Genomic DNA, 19896 nt, shown 5'->3' with positions numbered 1-19896 from the left:
CACCACGTTCAAGGATGAGCAGTCAGGTATCATCTGTGTTGACAAAGAGGTGGAGGAGGACAAGAATAGGTGCCAGGCTAAGTCATGAAGTATCTGAAGCATAGGAGAAAAGGATATATTAAATCTCTGCCTGCCAACTTTGCTAGTTGCCGAGTGCTTTTGAAAATCTGATGCCTCATTTAGCTGACTAAAGAGTGATTGAGCTGTACCAGAAATACAAACCCAGCTGTCAGAGAAAACTGGAAAATATGTTCTGGAGTAGTTTTTCAAAATCAAATTCTTTTTTTCTATATAGAACACTGGTTTATTTTCAAATGTTTAATTAGGCTAAGTTTAGCTGTGTGTATCACCTGAAAATAGAAAAGGCACACTAAAACTATGCAGGTTAGTCCAAATGCATGCTGACTAAAACTTCATGCACTCACTAACCACCAGATATTCATGCCATAGCAGAGAAAAACATTGTGACAAAGATTGCAGAGACATTAAATTTTTATGCAGATTATTTTTTACCCTTACCTCTTCACCTAGAAATTGAAGTACTTGGTGAGAAAGAGGTCCATAGCCCCAAATTATGAAAGTAGTTTTGGAATACTTGGCCATGACAAATACTTGACAAATATGTTTTCATATTTGAAGGGTTTTAAGACCTTCAAAAGCTCTATGAATGTCACAAAGAAAAGGAGAGATGACCCACTTCCACCTCTGTCATTATTTAAGCTTCATGCCTAGAAGGTGTGAAATAAAATTCTACTACACAAACAACGGAAGTGTGGATGATTACTGAAAAAATTAGCAGTGATGTGGAGTTAATGAAAGAACTTGAGGTGTCAAAATAAATGTGAGATGAAAGGAACAGAGGGAAATCAGAAGCCTGTGAAAGACTGAGTGATCAAATGGCTGTGCAAAGTGTCTCACAGAGTCCAGTTTCAGTCTTTATGGAAGGTGTGTCTAAATTCTGAATATTCTCATATTCTAAAACCACTTCATATGCTACCATTGTGCCCTACATGACATACTCTCATTGCAACTTGACATTTCAGCATACCACACTCCTTCTGCTTCCCTAGGTTTCTTACTTATTGCTGTGTGACTTACTACAAATTCCTGAAATCTAACATATACCTACTGATCCGTTTCTGAGCAAGAATTTTTGAGGGTCATTCAAGTAAAAAGGAGAAATTCACCTATCTATTTTTCTTGGTCCCACATCCTCATCCCCATGGGGCTGGAGAATAATTTTGCCCTCTACTCTCTAATTCACATCCTCTATTTCTATTCCCCCACCCCCAGGAATATGTCTGCCTCCTGTGTGCCCAGGGACCTCCTGGTTTTTGGCAATACTTCATGGATATGTCAGCATTCCAGAGGTCAGCTGAGGATAAACTCTAACTGAAATACATTAAAATAGGTTGCAAGGGACAAAAATTCAAAACCCCAAATCTATCAAAATCTGTTACTGATGAAGCATCTGAGCTGTCTATGTCCTTAAAACATGCATCAAAAGTAATCTTTCAAACCTCTTCTTCAGGTCTCCATTGGCACCCCCAGAGGAAATAATTTGAAACTGTTCAGAGAGCAGCAGTCCTGTTCTGGTCCTTGAAATCCTTCGAGCAACACACACCCACACACCAGCATTATTTTCTCACCTCCTCCGTATAAAAACAAAACAGAAACGTGAGAACAGTGGGCTGGAGATGGAGCTGCGGAAAGTGAAGTTGGAAGGATTAATTATGTAATACGCCCCCTCTCCCGCCCTTACCCACAGCAACACGAGCGAGGTAAACCCAATCCTCCCAGCTGACAACTCAGAACTAGAAAGTGCCCGGAGGAGTGAAAGCAAAATAAACGTGTGGGGAAGGTGGCGATGCACTCCTACAGAGGAAGATGTCATTAGGAAAAGGCTAAAAACAAGTTCAAATCACCTTTAGCCTCTTCCCTTCCCTCCCCAGCAAGACCTCTCCCTCCGCCTCTTCCCCTCTCCTCCCCCCAGCTCCTCCTCCCCCCTCTTTTCAGCAGGAGCTGCAGCCGGATCGGGACTATATTCCTACAGTTCACGGCTCTCTGGCGGAGTGTGGATCCTCCTGAAAAACTCCAAGTAAAACAGGAGCTGGGAGCACACACACGAGAAGATATATTAAGAAAGCAGGTTTGCTACTTAACTCGGAGGAAAGAAGCTGGAGCAGACTTCTTGGGTTGCTCTCTAAGAGCCTTGCCGAGAGTCCTTGCAAAGAAAAGTGTTGCTGATTCAAAAGAAGAGGAGGGATGGGGAAGAGGAAAAAAATTGTGCATGTCTGTGTGAGAGGGAGACAAAGTGTGTGTGCGTACGTGTGAATGCGTGCTTGTGTGTGAGGGTGTAGGCGACGGGTGGGGGGAGCTTGAAATTATTTTATTTTTTTTTTTTTTCCTACGAAAGACACGTGAATGCAATTCCCAGTGAGGGGCACCAAGCTCTGCCCAAGAGCAGAAGGGGTAGGGAGAGGGAAAGGGAGAAGAGAGGGAAGGGAATAGGAGAGGGAAGGGGAGAGGGGGGGAGGAGGGAGGGAGAAGGAGGAGGAGAAGGGATTTCTATTTCAGAAGACATTCATAGAAAGAGGGTGGCAAATTCTGTGGCCGTCTTTAAAGGAAGTGTCCTGGGACATAGAAAGAAAGAAGCCCAAAGAAGGAAAATAAAGGGCTATGATTTCCTTGTCCTGTTGCTTTGTCTCTGGCTCCCTCTGCCTCTGGAAGAGTAGCCACAGGACACAAAGATGCCCAGCTGGTCACTGCACGCCCAAGTTCAGTTTAGCTGGTGCTTCTCTCCTGTCTAGCCTGACTGCTTTCTCTGAAGGGGAGGACTCATAGCCCGACAGCCTTTTAGTTTAACCTGAAGAGTGTGTGCCGCCTCTCTCTGCCCACCCCAAGAACTCGCTGGAGGTGGAGGAGAGGGGAGAAAGAGGAGGACTTGAAAGTGCCTGAGGAGCTCCCGATGCTAAGAGGAGACAAACATTCCTGTGGACGACGCAGAAAGGACAAAGCTGACTGATTTATTGCTGTTTTCCATTTTTTTTTTTTTATTTTTTTTTTTTTTTATCTCCCTGTCCTTTGGCGCACACCAGTGTTTGGAGATCTTTGAAAACACAAACCAAAACACCAGCCCCGAAGCCCCAACCCCTTGGCTAGCTCTTATGGGAATGAAACACTCCTCCCGCTGCCTGCTCCTAAGGAGGAAAATGGCGGAGAACGCTGCCGACAGCACCGAGGTGAGTGAGGATGCGAGCCGGAGCCGGCGCCGCGCTCCCCCAGACCCGAGCACCGATCTCTGGGCAGAAGCAGCAGTAAGTGCAGAACAACTTTCCCGGCCCCTCCGGCCAGCTCCTGCCTGCCGTGCTGCTATGGTTTCCTGCATTTGCCCCCCCGTTTCCCTCCCCCCCCCCCCGGTTCCCCGGATCCCTCCGTCCCCCGTAGGCAGAGAAGTTTGCCCGGCCGAGCCCTCCAGGCGCTCGGGGCTGCCCGGGGCCGCCGCTCCGCCGCCGCTTCCCGGCAAGTTGGGTGGCCGTGCGGAGCGGAGGGTGTCGGGTCTGGGGGCAGGGCGGCGGTAATTGGGGTGCTGGACACGCCGAAAGGGACAGACCGTCTCCTGCGGCAGCACCTCGGCCAGCTCCCCGTGCTTTCCGCCGGCAGCCTTGGCTAGGAGCGTCTGGGGGGACTTTAGGAGCATCCGTGTCTCTGCGGCAGCCTGGATGTTACCGAGACGAGATGCCCGAGGTGGGGGCTCTCCGGCTGGCCTGGGCAGTGCCGAAAATAGCTTTGCACTGCCGTCAGGCCAGGAGGAGGGTACCCTGCGATCTCTCAGGTTTTCTGCAAGAAATCCATTCCCGCCCCCCCTGCCGCCGCTCCCCCACCCGTTACCTTCTGCTTCCTCAACATTGGGGCTGAGCAGCCCCTGTTTACTTGTCTGGGGCTGTCTTGACCTCACTGAGACTTCTCAAGGGATACAGCAGTGTGCGAAGTCTCAGGTCTGGAAAAGCAGAAGGATGCAGGATGCAGTCCCAGCATCTCTGGGAGCATGTGAGAAGGAGACAGGCGAAAGTGCGAGCGTGTGCCAAACTCGCTGTTTCTATTAATAGACTGTGCCTAGCACTCTGACTGAACACTTAACACATGCTTAAGCAAGATGCAGCGCAGCCGTGAACAGACCCCATGGACACTGCACCCCAAACAACTTCACAGCTTTGCCCTTGCAGGGGCGGCGCTGAACCTTCTCCCCAGTTACCCCGCAGAGGGAATAAAGAGCAAAACCTACTGTGAACACATGACTATTCCAGTCTTTATTATTTCCACATCTCTGCCAAATGCCTCCTTCTTTCAGTTAGTCCTCCCAGTAGGTGTCCTGCTCGCTCATGAATTCCATCCACATTTCTCTTCACAATAGTGTTCTCTCTGCTTGACCTTCATCATTATGCCTCCTTTGCCATGCCAGGTGAAGAGCCACATTTTCTTAAATGAGTATGATGTAAGCAGTAAATCAAAGAACATGCCTGCTACTGCACTACAACCCCATAAAGTATTGGTTGCAGAAGAGGCATCTATAAATAGCGAGAAGTCTGGCTGCACATCTGTAAACAGTCGTAGTCCTCATAGTCCTGACAGCACATATTGCATTATAGGTCCCAGGATCCCAGGACAGGATTGTACAAGCACAGACAGTTCCTTTCAAAGCCATTTTTTTCAGTGGAAATTGGGTTTTAGACAGGGAAAATAGGTGAAAAGAGCTCTTTAAAGATTCCTCTTCAGTTCCGTTCACTCTTAGCACGTTCTTATTGTTTAATCATGTTTTCCTGCTTGTGCAATGCTGCACAGACTGCAATATTATTTTGTGGAGAAGGATTTTTTTAACAAAAACAGATTCATTCCAATGCTGCATACAGGCTAGGAGAATATTCAAGTGCTGTGCTTCCTTGCCTAAGAGTATGCATCAGTGACAGACTTGTGAAATGAGAGGGAAAATATTGCAATTAGGCATATCCTGCTCCCCTTCTATCTTCAGAAAATCAGGAGGGATAAATTTGTAACCCTTGCCTAGATAATTTCCATTTTATTGGTGTTCTTATTTCTGATATGGACTGAGAGAAGTTGTCTGTCTGCATATGTGCAGAGGTAGAAGTGCACCAAGCAAAATATGCCAAGACCTGTGAAGCTCTTTTACTTCTCAAGCATCTATATTTAGCAAAGTCATATGATACCAGTTTGACCTTCAAACCCGTATTTCTCTAACTTTCTCCTGAGATTAACAAATATGTTTGACAGAAGGAATGCAGGACAAAATATCTCACTTTTGGACTTAGCACAGTGTCAGAGAAAATTAGGAATTGGTATAAATTTGCTTAATTTGAAACAAGTGGGATACCAGTAATACTCATTATTTGATACTAAATTTCTGAAGAATTTTGATGTTACAGTGAAATAGGCATGATATAAAAAAACCAGCTGTAATGAGAGATGAATAATTTAAACATTTAACAACTGGTCAGAATTGGCCCTATTACCCTATTACCCTACCAAACTACTCCAAAGACCTCGTTCATGCTTAGATTGATTTGACCCAATGTACTTGTGTTACATCTTCATAGTATATTTTTTTATGTTTTGGGTTTTGTTTTCTTCTTTTAAACCTGCCACAACTAAGAGCTTTTATCAAAATTTTGGTCAAATATGGCAAGTATACTCTTTCAGTTGTAGGACAGTTTAAAACAATGCATTAAGTCAAGGAACATGGACACTGCATAAGAAACTTTTAATTCCCTTGGCTACCCTCTGTTGCCCATAGCTGCTACCTCTTGAGTAGCATAAGTTAAAGAGCTTATGGAAATCATGACAACAGGCACAAACAAGGAAAAAACAAAGCTACAGTAAGACAACCCTCACTGTTTCCTCAAGCAGAAATACAGAATAGAAAAGCAATTGCCCACTAGCATTACTTTCCAGTCAAGGAAGACACCCTGTGTTACCAGGAAACTTAGAAAACTGTGCTCCCATGGTTTCAGCTGTACAGACATTTACATCACTGGTATCCCCACAGCCTTATATCTTGATACAAAGCGTGGTCAAGTCAGTCTGAGTGTTGCCACAGGTGCTGTTGGGCCTTGGATCAGAATATCAGAATATCAGAATGGTTTTGCAATTTATTTCACTGATAACAGCCTGATATTAGTGTATCTGATGGAGTTTATGTAGGACAAGTGATTTATTGTATGTGTTTATAGTGCCCTGAGAATACACAGTGTTTTGTAGAAAACTGAAAGTCAAGGGGGAAAAAATCTAAGATTTTTCTATTTAGACTCTGACTAAATTCCAGGGGGTCCCTCTAATAGGAAACTTGCCAGAATGGTTTCAGATCCGTGTCTGCAGCGCACAAGGAAAAAAAGATGTAGAAAATCTTTATTGCCCATGAGCATCACATTAATTTTAAGAGGTGTTCCACTGGAGCAAAAGCTATAGAATCTCTCCTCAAGATACAAAAATGAACCTCTGTATCTTTTGTCAGAAAAGGAGGCTTGTCTAAGTAAAACAGGACTGTTTGCATAACTAACAGATGCAGAATTGCGCTCTCTGCAAATAATTAAAGACGCTCTGACAGAAAACAAAGTAAAAGAGAAACTGTTCTTTGTAGAACATATGCACAAAGTTCTACAAAATTCATGGTGCTGTCCTGCTGTAGATTTTGGGTTCTGAGTTTTTCTATTTTAAATGTATTATTTGGAATCTTTATCAATAGTAGGCTTCCAGTGATGGAGAAAAAAATCAAGAAGTGTGCCAGACTGTAACTTGTGAATGTGTGCCAGGTGAAGGGAACACAATCATAACATCATAGAATAACTTGAGTTGGAAGGAGAATTAAAGGTCATTTACTCCCCCCACCTTGCCACAGGCAGGACATCTTCGACTTGACCAGGTTGCTCAGAGCCGCATCCAACCTGACGTCGAATGTTTTCATGGATGGGGTGTTAATCACCTCTCTGGTCAACCTGTGCCAGTGTTTTTCACCTTCCTCACTGTAAAAGTTTTTTTCCTTATGTCTTGTCTATATAAAAGTCTAGTCTAAATTTACCTTCTTTTAGTTTAAAACCATTATGCCTTGTCCTATCACAACAGGTCCTGCTACAAAGCTTGCCCCCATCTTGCTTATTGGTCCCCTTTAAGTACTGAGAGGGTGCAATAACCCCAAAGTGCTGCAATAGCACAAAGTGCCAGGGTTTATGTGCACATCCAAAAGATATCTGCCTGTGACAGGCTAGTGTCTGACTGAAACAATCCTATAACTTGAAACTGATCTGGTTTTGTGCAATCTCATTGCTCAGTAACTTCATAAAAAGCAATTCTTGTGCTGAGGACTTCATGGTGTCTGTAGAGAGAAAAGATTCCTGCCCCATTGCTAAGAATAGAGAGATCAGTTAATTTATTTATGGCAGCATAATAGAGTCCTCCCTGAATGTCCTATTATGCAAACCTTTGGCTTTGGTTAGATTTGGGGTAACATGCCTAATAGGTGTGCTTCCCTAAACAGATGAATAAAACTGATTCAGGATTATGTGATCCAGGTTAGCAAAGGTAACTGACTATTCTGTTGTCAGAAATGGGGAGGTTAAAGTGTTCTATCTGCATGAAATCCAGTCATACAACTACAAGGGGGGAAAAAAAGATATGGAATCTATTGAAGCCATGAGCTTCTGTTTGTGATTTATGAGTAGGAAGAGGGATTTCTCCTTAATAAGTTACCAAAGTAGAAATTAACATAAGCAGAGCAGTGTGTGTAGCAGAAAATTGGACTGAATTTATTCAGTAAATAAATTGCTCCTGCTTATTGTGCTGGGTGATCTTGCAGATAGAATTTAATCCCTCTTAGCTTTTCCATTTATTCTATTGAATTCTGTTGTTCATTAGTGAAAGGTGTTGTAGGAATTTCTTATTTGGTGATATTAAATTGCTGAGAACAGCATGTATGAATGATTATTAATGAGTGGGTGATGTTTACCTGAGAGAGAAATGACACTGCTGTATGGTGTATATCTGAGACTAACAGATGTCACAAGAGGTCTGGCCTGGCATCACAGAGCCAGCTGAGGAGGCAGTTTGTAACACAAGTTTCAACCCTACTGAATGGCCACTCATAACTTTGAAGGGGAAAAGTGGTGGGTCTGTGCAAGTAGTGTAGGTGAGCTGCACAGACCAGACCACTGGCTCACGATCCACAGGTTTTGCGCTGCTGGCAAGGCAGGCAGAAAGCTGACCCATGATGTCAGGGCTTCACTGGGGTGTGGGCAAATTCTCTAGGGCTATAGAGACAGCTTCATGGAGTTAAAGCAGGGAATATTCCACCTCCAGCACATTTTGATCCCTTAAAATGCTCCTACTAGAACTGAGTCGCCCATGCTATTAGACTAGTACAAGGTAGTTCTAACATAGTCGTAGGGGCTTTTTTTGGTTTCTAGCCAATTCAAGAGTGGGGGAGCAGAAATATGGCTCTGAGCCATCTTCTACAACTTCAGCTGTGCAGAACATTAATTTAGCTCAGCTAAAGATGTAGCTAAATGCATTCTACTCCTTTCTCAAATCTAATGCTAAAAGTTTAAGGTATTGACCATGATATTTTGGCCCCATTGAAGAAATAGATTTTGGTTTGCATTAATAATAGAAATAGGATGAAGAAATGTTAATGCTTAAGTAAGGAGTAACAACAATCAGAGCAAAGTTTCAAGATAAAGATATCTTAGCATGGTTCATCCTCTGTCAGCATAGGGTTGTTTCAGTGAGTAATGTTTTAGTGTCAAGAAGACTGGGATTTTTTGAAGGGGTGTGGCTCATATTGGTGACATCATGGGCCAAATCTCATTGTGTCGTTGTGCCAATGCTAAAAGAGGACTTCCATGCTAGTGAGCAGTCTTTAATGACACTTTTTTCCCAACCTCAGTTTGTGAAAAGCACCAAATTTTTCAGAGAAGAGCACAAAATATTCTGTAGATTATAGATTTTGTAGTTGTTCTACCTCCATGCAAAAATTAAGCTTAGCAAGACTGATTAACATGCCTTCCAGAGCTCCATCCTCAGCCTGACTGTGAAAGATGAAGGCTTGTGCCTTTACTGGTAAAGGCAGAGCAGAGAAATACTTAAAGGTAAAAAAACATTGAACCTATTCTTTTCATAAGATTTTGCCTCAGTCTTTCTGAGTTTGCAACAAATTTCAGTCCCTTCATGGGTGAGATAATGAACAGGTGAAGGGGATGAATGATGAAACTTGTTGCTCCTACCTCTGACTTCACAGAGAATCCTGTTACCTGCTACCCTGATCATTAGCTTTAATTACATCTTTATTTTGATCTAGAAGTTTTGGATAAAATGCATCTTTTCCAGAATTTTATTTTTTCTTTGGGAGTAACCTCTAATTAACAAAAACGAAAAGCGCTCATCTCAAGGAAGCAAAGAGGAGATTACCCAGTAGGTGGGTGAGTTGATGACCATGAGGGTGTCTTCCCCATTCCAGAATGGAGCAATTGGTGATTAATCACAGCCTGGCTCTTTCCTGTGTCCTTGAACATGTCCTGGCTGGTTTCATGAAGTGTTTTGGCATGTTATTTCTTTCAGGGTCTTGAACGGGAGCTGAGTCACTTCACAGAGACAGTGAGAGGATGGGCACTACTTCATTCTTGCTATTTCACTTTTAAGCTGAGATTAAACTTGCAGAGGGGCAGGTACTGATCTCTTCACTCTTGTGACCAGTGACAGGACTTGAAGGAACAGCGTGAAGCTGAGTCAGGAAAGGCTTAGGCTGGATATCAGGAACCAAAGAGTGGCTGGGCAATGGAACAGGCTCCTCAGGGAAGTGGTCTCAGCACCAAGTCTGACAGAGTTCAATAAGTGGTTGGACAATGCACATGGTGTGATTTTTGGGGATGGTGCTGTGCAGGGCCTGGAGCTGGACTCAGTGATCCTGATGGGTCCCTTCCAACTCAGAATATTCTATGATGCTATGACTACGATTCTGTGATTGATTCTATGATTTAAGAGGTATAGTAAGGTCAAGGATGATAGCTTTACAAATTTCTTATAAGCTAGGTTTCTAATGTCCCAGTTCTGAAAAATAAAAAAACCAAAATTTTAAAAGGCATGTAAAATGCTGTCTTTTTACATGATCTACATAATTATAAAAATGGAAACTCACTTTAAAAATCTGGAATAGAAAATCTATTTATCTTCATTTTATTTCATCAACAATTCAGAGATTTAAAGACCAGAATTAGAAATAAGGCAGACTCATTTTCAGAAGCACTCACTGCCAAGTTCGCTTTTCTGAAAATTCTGTTAAGTGCAGAAATTAAAGATAATTTTCCTTTGTATTTTGAATGTGAAATGCTAGGTGATCATAAATAAAATCTCAGTTTTTCCTTTCCAAAATGAAGAGAATATCTTAGTAATAAAACATTTGAAAGGATATTAAGGTGAGAACAAATTGTTTAGCTGAAATTTTTGACAGAGAAACAATAAAGAAGGTGAAGAGAATACCTTTGTATTTTGAGTGTGAAATGCTAGGTGATCATAAATAAAATACCAGTGTTTTTCTTTCCAAAATGAAGAGAATATTTTAGAAATAAAATATTTGAAAGGATATTAAGGTGATAACAAATAGTTTAGTTGACATTTTTGACAGAAACAATAAAGAAGGTGAAGAGAATACTATTCTCCCTCAGTTAAAATAGACTGTCCTGCAGTTCATGCTTTGGGAAGTTTGTGTGTATTGAGGACTGTACCTGGGTCCTTTCCTCACAGAGTGAATGCTTGTTTAAAAAGAGGCATTGCCACTTTTTCTAACCATTCCTCGCAGAAAAGGAGTTAATTAAGCTCTTAAGCTTTTCATTTCATTTTTGTGGAGGGGGACCTTGGAAGAGGAGCATGGAGGTGGGTCTTTTCTAAGACTTTGTTTTATACCACTGTCCTCCTAAGCTTTTCCTGGTGCCAAACTCTTCACCATAGTGCAGCTGGCAAGCTTCCCATTCAGCATTCTGTTTGGTCTAGACCGCACACTTCAGTTTCCAGTGCTCTCCTTGTCCTGTCCCAAGGTACCAAGTATATCTGAGATGTTCTGCCACAGTTCCTCCCCTGTCCCCCTTTTTAAAAGAAAAGGTAGCATTTCCATCTCTCGTGTCAGTGAAATGATGAAAGTGAACATCTACTGACTGGGAAGCAGTAATATGTCATGGTCTTCAAGGAGTAGTGTTGAGGTGTTCCCTCAGTGGCCACAAAGCACTCTTGGGGTCATGTGTGGCCTCACAGTTCTCCTGTCCTTCTTGTCCTTTTTTGGCCAGACAGCTTCTGTTTCATTGCTTCCAATGGGACCAGGAAGGCTCAGACCTGGCTCAGAGCCCAGAATAATATGTGACCAAGACAAGGCCTCCCAACAACAAGCCATCAGCTCAAACTTTATTTCTGCTTTGCACCTTAATTTCTCATTTAGATCAAAGAGGAAGAGAGGAGGTGTTGCCACCTGTTTCAGTTTCTAGTTGTGTCCTGTTGCTATTCTTCAATCCATTGTGAAATTTGACCCCAACTTAGGAGAAAGACCAGCTACTGATACTTTTTTCCTTAGTCACAAACAGGAAAGTAATTTACCCTTCCTGTAACTCATTCTGAACTAATTCTATTTAAGAACCATATATCTCACGACTGTGCCCCATATTAGACATTCACCTGTCTGAAGTACAGGATTTGTACTTTTTTGTTTTACTCTAATATGATTTACATTAGGATATAAATATACACATAAATATATATTTACATTGGGATCTATATATATACATTACGATCCTTATAGAAATAGGGATCACAGTGGTGTGGCAGAAACACAGACGTGTCGAACAAACTTCTGTGGACCATCTCATGCAACCTCAAGCCCAGTGTAGAAGAGTCACCAGCATTTGATCATGTTGGCCACTGCTGTCTCTGGCCAAGTCTTGGAAATCTCCAAGCACAGAGATGCCACTGCCTCTCTGGGTAACCTCTTCCAGTGCTGCACAGACCTCTCAGAGGACAAGTTTTTCTTATTGTCCTATCTGAACCTCAATAATTCCAGGTTGTGACTTTTTCACCTCATTATCTCATCTCCTGCTATTTAGGAGAGTTCTCTTCCATATTCTTTCTATCTTTCAAGTACTTTCAGGCTGCTATTAGATTGCCCCTTAGTCTCGTCTTTCACAAATCAAGTTCAGCACACAGTAATCTCTTCTTGCAGGTCATCTTCTTAGGCCCATGACCATTGTATTATATAGAATCTTGCTTGCCTCTTTTTAACTAAAGGCTGTGCAGAAATTGTTATGAGAATGGAAAGGAAAAATATTTTCCTAAATGGAAGAACTTAGCAGAAGACTAACTGATGAATGCACATGGCCAAGTAGTGTCAGTAGAGTGTATTTTACAGAATTCCCTTGTGATTGAGCCCAGCTGTATATCTGATATGTTCTACTTCAGTATTTTGGGTCAGTAGTTTCATATTTTCCCTAGAAAGAGAGATCAAATCTAAAAAGTAGTACTGCTTCTTACTCACAGCTTGCATCTTGTCTAAGTGTACATCTGGAACAGCTGTTTCAGGAGGAAATAAAATGAGATAACCACATCACAATATAGAGTTGTCTCCTTAGGAGGCACAGGGTTTTAAGCCTAATTAGGATTAGCCAAATTTACTAGGAGCAGGGGGTGTTCTGCAGTTGCTAGGGATGCTTGCCTACTGTTGAGCCTTAAAAAAGGTAGGGGCTACCATTACCCTTTCAGTTTTGTTGGCTTTGGCAAAACCCAGAAAACCCTCTGCAAGCCTGAAGCAGACCAAGGATGCAAAACTGAGATAGAAAGCAGTTATTGGGCAGAGAAGACAAAGGGAGGGAACATATTTTAGCGTGCAAGAAAGTATGTTGCAGACTGAAATTTCAGCTGAATCCCTTTCAGCTCTGTGTAAGTTTGCTGATGTCTTAGATTCTTTGGATTAGAAGAGGCAAATGTAAAGTTACCCTCAAGTAAAAGCCCTGTTCTGGAAAAATATTATATTTATAGACTACTATATTTAGCCATGTAATAGAATGGTTTGCAAATTGACTCGAGGTCAAACTATATAACAAAAATATTTTGTGAATTTGGAAAAGAAAAGGCAAGAGGGATGAAAGTCAGGAAAGTGGGTGGGCAGGTGGACGGAGGGAAAAAAGGAGGGAGGGTGAAAAGGGAAGGGAAGGAGGGAGAAAGGAGAAAGAAGGGGAGAGAGGGAGAGGTAGGGAAATACAGTCAAAATACAGAGAAACACAGGACCAGTAGAAATACTTAAATTCATTATCAATAAGTCATAGAATCACTCTGTGACTCCTTGAAGACTCTTCTTATCAGTAAAGGCCAAGGTGAAGAAAGCACTCAGTACTTTTTGGCCTTTTCCTCATCCATAGTCCCCAGGGCCCCTGCTCCATTTAGCCACAGGCCCACATTTTCCTTAGCCTCCCTTTTGGTGCCTGTGTGCTTGCAGATCATTGTTCCATTGTCAGGTTTAACAAATGTCAGGAATCAAGGAGCTGTAGGCAGAGGTAGCAGGAGGCCTTCAGAGGAGCAAATCAATTTACCCTTTCACAGCCTGTCAATAAGGAAATAACAGGGGGGGTTGCAACAGCCTGTAAGGTCTAATGCAAATCCCAGTTTCTCTGTCAAAGTGAATAAGCCCAACATTCACTGCTTTTTGACAGATTAGTCAGTTATGAAATAAGAGGAGACTGTATGTAGTTCTAGGCCTGTGATTCACACCCACCAATCATGAAAAAAGAAAGAACATAATATAGAAAAAAAACCAAAACTCTTAAATTAATAATCAAGGTATGTATTTTACAGCTTCCTTGAAATTCTTCATTAAAATTTGTCTTTTCCAGTATTGTCTCACAAATGATTGATCAATGGGTAGTCTCACTTATAAGGGATTTACAATACTATGAGAGACTCTTCCAGTGGAAATTTTTCACCAGCTCTTACACCTTTGCACACACACCTGGAATCCACCTCAAACTCCACTCCAATGAGTAGAACCAGGACAATGTGCAGTATTCCTCACTTGTCTCCATGTCAGGATTCTAAGCAGCAGCTCAGCTCCAACTGACCTCATCTCACCTCGTAAGCACATTGTCATCGCTAAACTTGACATATTACTGTAAAGATCATTTTCCTAGCTTGCTGTTTCAACTACATTTCCCTTATATTGATATCTAAATTGCTGAATCTTTATATTTTATTAAATCCAAAAGCTGATTGCACTTTCCAGGGCTGTTCAAAGTATGTGTCTTGCTACCTATCTGAATTTCTTATTCAGCACCAAGAGATTAATTCAAGCCTCCAGTGCCAAACTCAGTCTCACACTTCTTAGATTTTTCAAGCATACTTTAATGAATAATAATACTAGCACCATGACAATGTGTATACTGTTTAATGACTTAGCCTAAAAAAATTGTAAAACTAGGCCAATGGGTTTATATTTCTGTTTTCTCTGTATTTGACATTCAGTTTCTGTCCTTCTTTTCCAAGAGAATTTTTCTAATCACATAAACTTAATGGGAGGCAAAGATAGATAAGGATTTAGATAAAGAAGGTGCTTGCACTTACTTCTGTGAGAGTTTCATGAAAATGTGAAACTATTCTCATAGCCTCGACACCACTGTTTCATTGAAGAAAAAAAACAACTCTGTGCTATCTTCTGTTTTTTCAGGTCTGTTCCTTTCTCAACAGAAAACAAATAGTGCTTCTCAGCGCTCATAAAATATGTCTTTGTTGCTTTGTAAAAGGGAAGGCAAAAGTATTTATGTTTGCAAGACCTATTTCCACCTGGTAAAACTGAGTATTTTAACCATGCCTACTAGAAAACAAAGGCATCCTAAGCTCAAGACAGGTTTACCCTCATGTAAATCAGTTTCAGCAGAATTATTTTTGATTTATATAGATTCAAAACCAGCTAACATCTATATATAAAATTGTATTTAAAAGGGTGAATCACCGGTTGTTTTGCTCAAGAAGAGGGTTTTCATCATTCTGTTTCACGATTGTATAAAAATGTTAGGAGGTTATTTTTTTGTATTGCTTTCTTAACCGTGTTTAAAAGATGGGTGTAAGATACCAAAAGCTTATTTGATTGTTAACAGAAAGCTACAAAAGCCTGATTTATATCAACACAGCTATCAATTGCTGCTTTTGAAATTCACAGTGTAGATACCTTTTTAGCAGCTGTGATTCAGAGCCCACCGTAGTTAGCAAATCACTGAAGATCTCTGAACATTTCAGTAGATGTTTGATTAATAATGCAAGAAATGCTGAACACACTGGTTTGCTCATGTGTGTCAGTAGCACTCAGCATGAGTATTTATTGTAGAATCAAGTCCATACCAGCAGGAGATTTAAAAACACTCCTCGTCTACCATGTATAATATGGAGCAAGAGTAATTCTGCTGAAACCAGAGGTATTACTTTTGTTCTGCATGTTAGATACATATCCATATTCTTAAATGACTGCTGAAAACACATTGAAGTCAATTATGGCATTTAAATAGTCAAATATGGCAGCCCACCTGAGAAAAAATAAATTACCAAGCCAAGGAACTGACGGGTTATTAATCTCAGTCTCTTCTAATGAAATTTCTTGCACTAGGCAAACTAACACCAAATAACATTTAATGGCCAAATAAGAACAAGTGTAGTTCATTAGGCTAAATTGACGGGGTGGTTAAGAACATATATGTTGTCCTTGCTATAACCAGGACTAGTCTCAGAAATATATACAATTGCCTTTTTAGTCTGCAGAAAGATTATTAATTGTTTGTCCATTACTAAGCAGACTGTCATGGTTTAACTCCAGTTGGCAAATAAGTACCACACAGTTGCTCCTTCACTCCCATTCTTCCCCATGGAGATGAGGAGAATCAGGAGGGAAAAAAAAAAAAAAAAGCAAAACTCATGAACTAAGAAGTGTTTAATGATTGAAAGAATAAAATACAATAATTTCAGTGCTATTACCACTACTACTAATAATAATAATAAAAATAATTTTAATAAAATGGAGAGGGAGAGAGACAAACCAGTGATGCACAATATAGTTTCTCACCACGGACTGATGCCCAGCCCGTCCCTGAGCAGCAAGCAGCGGCTCCCAGCCATCTCACCCCAGTTTATACACTGAGCATGATGTTCAGTGGAATATCCCTTCAGCCAGCTGGGGTCAGCTGTCCTGGCCATGCTTCCTCCCAGATTCTTGTGCACCTGCTCACTGGCAGGTCATGAGACACTGAAAAGTCCTTGGCTTAGAGCAAGCACTGCTCAGCAACAACCAAAACAGCAGTATGTCAACAGCACAGTTCTCACACTAAATCCAAAACACAGCACTGTGCCAGCTACTAAGAAAATGAACTCTGTCCCAGCTGAAAGCAGGAGAAAGACTTACAAGTAGCTTTCCTTTACATGGGCATTTTAAACCTCAGATTTAAATTTAATTAGCTGCTTTGATATGGTTATAACATACCATCACCATTAAAAAAACATCGATACCCCATGTAGTTCCAGAATCTGGTAATTAATGAATTACCATAAAATAATCAGTCACACAACAGTTTCTTCTCTCATACTATTCCAAATCAGGAAAGTTACTTGGGTCCCCATCTTAGAACTAAAATGAAAATGTGATACATAACCCTAATTCTGAGTGAGCAGGACTATGCTATTAAATAATTCAATAACTGCCTTAACATTGTGATCATTTGTCATTTCAGCCATGCAGTTCCTTAAAGACACATTAATATGCTTGCTTACAAAATCAGGTATATGTGTGTGCATACATATACACACAATGTTTTATATTTACATAAAACTCAAACTGGGTGTGGTGCCATGACTTTCATTTCTTTGTGCACCCATATTAGTCTTGTTAAAACTGTCAGAGAAGAGACAACTATGCCTATGTGGGCTCAAACACTGTAAAATTATAAAACCCTGGTTAAAGTCTTGCAACACATAAAGTGTTTGTATATATATACATTTATATGTTGATACAGAAACTCTGTGTTTAAAAAGAGATGGTTTCATGAAAAAGTGCTAGCTTTATATTTCTTTGCATCCTTTGTATTCACTATTTTCCTCTGTATGGGTGTTGTGACATAATTTGGTTTAGATGTAGAGAATCATAGAAAGATGTACCCTTCCATTTCAAGTTCAAAACCAACCTCATATTTTAGATATAGTACCAGCTGAGCAGAAGTAAGTTTAAATTCAACTAACTTGGTGAGCTGTTAGTAATACAAGCTCCCAGTGCAGAAAGGAAGCATTTAAATGTATTTGTCTCACAGAGTTTAGATCACTTCCAAGCATTCACACCTTTAATTCAGCAATTAAATATAGTTGGTATTTTTTTCTTAAATTCTCTAACACCTACACACCTCATAGATCATAGGGATGCCCACCTGGATCCTGAGTTCCCTTACCTGCCCCATAGGGTCTCCCACTGCCAGCTGTGCCCCATGACAGGATCAGAGGCAATGGGCACCAACTGAAATGCAGGAGGTTCCATCTGAACACCAGGAAACACTGTTTTAATGCAAGGATGGCTGAGCACTGGCAGAGATTGGCCAGGTTGATTGTGGAGTCTCCCTCTTTGGAGATAATTAAAAGCCATCTGGATACACGTAGGCAACTGACCTGAGGTGGTACTGCTTGAATATAGGGATTGGACGAGATGACCTCCATAGGTCCATTCCAGCCTCAGCTGTTCCATGATTCAGATTGTGAAATCAAACACAACATAAAAATAAAATCTGGAATCTAAGTGTTTTATATGTCTGTTTCACACATTACATTTGCCTTCCTTGCTGATATTTTAAAATCTGGTAAATTTAGGAATCTATAACAAAGGAACACAGCCTCTGTTTTTTCTCAAACATTCAATCCTGTGAAATTCTGAGTATGTTCATATCTCTATTCACTATGGTGTTTTTTACACCTGATGGACTGAGGTCTCAATAAAATGAAAAGGACCAATGATTTATTAAAGTCACTGGATTGTACAGTCTGTACAGAACAAAGAAAGTCAAGTCAATTAACTTAATGTGCTAGGCAACAATTCTTTATTTATCTTTTCTCACTTTGCATTGGTTTTAGTTTTTTGACTGCTGGATATGACTTTGCTATCTCTGACATCAATTTAAAATAAAAATCCTTCTTAATCATCTGGTTTTAGTGTGAAATCCTAAATTAAATAAAAATAGCATTATTTATTTGGGATTTCTTAGGGAGTTTGGGGAGATGCTGTTGTCAGTTTCCACTGTTCTTCCTTCATCTTTTAACCATTTATTTCTCCATGGTATGGCCTTCAAAAGAAACATTGCTGTTTGAGGGATACAATTTGTGGGTCTTGCTGCTGGTGGTGGAACATTGCATTCCTCTGACTGGCAACATGCTTCAGAGTTCTGCTGAAAATTACTGTGTTGTCAGTAAAAGGAGAAAAATAACTGGTTTTTTTATGTGGTGCAGAATGATTTTATCTCCAGGGATTCAGTGGTTCCAAAAAAAAAAACGCCACCAAAAAAACCCAAGCCAAAACGGGAAAACCACCCCAAATATTTTTACAAGCCTTTTTTAGGGGATCTTCTTGATCACAGTAATTTGTTTTCCTTGGTATTTTAAGAAATATGAACAGCTCATTGGATAGAGTCCTAATGTTCTCTATCATTGAATCAACAAATCTTTATTATTTTCTGTTGTTACTATTTTACTTTGAATGGATCAGCTAGGATCTGGAATCTGCTCACATAAATTCAAATGCTTCAATAAGGTATCTGAGCTGCTGGCCTGCATGTCCTGTCTAAGCAGCAGAGACAAACACCTCTGAATGGCAGCTCTGCCCATCTCAAACCATACTTTAAAGAAACCGTTTTCTTTCTATTGATCCTAGATAGAGCCTAGGGCAATTTGGCAGCCAAACTTCAGCTATATTAAAAGACCAAACACAGTGGTTTTTGATTTGTATGACATTAGTGAGAGCATACTCCCCTGATTTATATGTCTGTGAAAAATCCTATTTTTTTGTCTGTGTTTTCTACATTTTCAAAATCTTCTCCTTGTCAGAAAGCTCTCCCTCCCCATTAATTCTGAATGTGCACCCAGTTCAGAAGTGAGAGCTGATGCTTCTTCTCCTCCTCTATCCCACTCAGCTGCCAATCATTTAATGAACAGAAGAAATATTTAAAGAAACAGTATCCCATGAAGCTTGATATGTTCCAAAAAGGAAAAAAAAACAAAAAGCACTTCATGTCAATAAAACCTTGAATCACCTTGATTTAAAACACTATTTTTACTTCTGCTATTCTCTGTTCTCTTTCTTCCAGTTCTGAGATCATGTTAACCTTCAAATAACCAGCAAGTGATATTTTCAGTTTTATCCTTTAACACCAAGTTATCTTAAGCAATTTGCATCTTTTTTTTAGTTTTAATTTTAAGGGTTTTTAGGGCAATATAACAGCACATCAAAAGGCAAGGAAATCTGAAGGTCTGTTCTGCCATCAGAACACACCTGATGTTCTGGTTGGTGCAACAAAGAGTTTTGCATTGCTGTACATCATGCTGTGCCTATACTGTGGCTAAAGAACAATAATGCCAACCTTATATGTGGAAAGGTGATAAGACTGGCTAAAAAAAGGCACTGAATCTGCGTCAATGTGTTACTTTTATAGGCCTTTCTGTACCCAGAAACTTCTACTCAGTCTTTTCAAGGTTTCTTCACAACTGTGAATGGTAAAAACCTTTCTAAGGCTGAGATCCACTCTCTGAGCTTTTCAGGTTAAGAAAAGTCGCATGAATCACTGAAATTCACGGGTC

General features: G+C 40.6%; 1 protein-coding gene across 1 annotated transcript in view; it reads left to right on the top strand.

Annotated features, from left to right (window-relative positions):
* Positions 1-1868: 1868 nt before the first annotated feature.
* PRMT8 (protein arginine methyltransferase 8) overlaps positions 1869-19896 on the top strand; it is a 55963-nt gene continuing 37935 nt past the window's right edge. The window contains exons 1-3 of the mRNA XM_058865234.1: positions 1869-1914; positions 2017-2149; positions 3099-3242. Coding sequence (XP_058721217.1) covers positions 3168-3242 — 75 coding nt within the window. The 5' untranslated portion in view covers positions 1869-1914; positions 2017-2149; positions 3099-3167. The remainder of the gene's footprint in view (positions 1915-2016; positions 2150-3098; positions 3243-19896) is intronic.

The sequence above is a fragment of the Poecile atricapillus genome, chromosome 1, assembly GCF_030490865.1.
Source record: "Poecile atricapillus isolate bPoeAtr1 chromosome 1, bPoeAtr1.hap1, whole genome shotgun sequence".
In the NCBI taxonomy this organism is placed as follows: domain Eukaryota; kingdom Metazoa; phylum Chordata; class Aves; order Passeriformes; family Paridae; genus Poecile; species Poecile atricapillus.
This window is presented reverse-complemented; position numbering and strand designations above follow the sequence as displayed.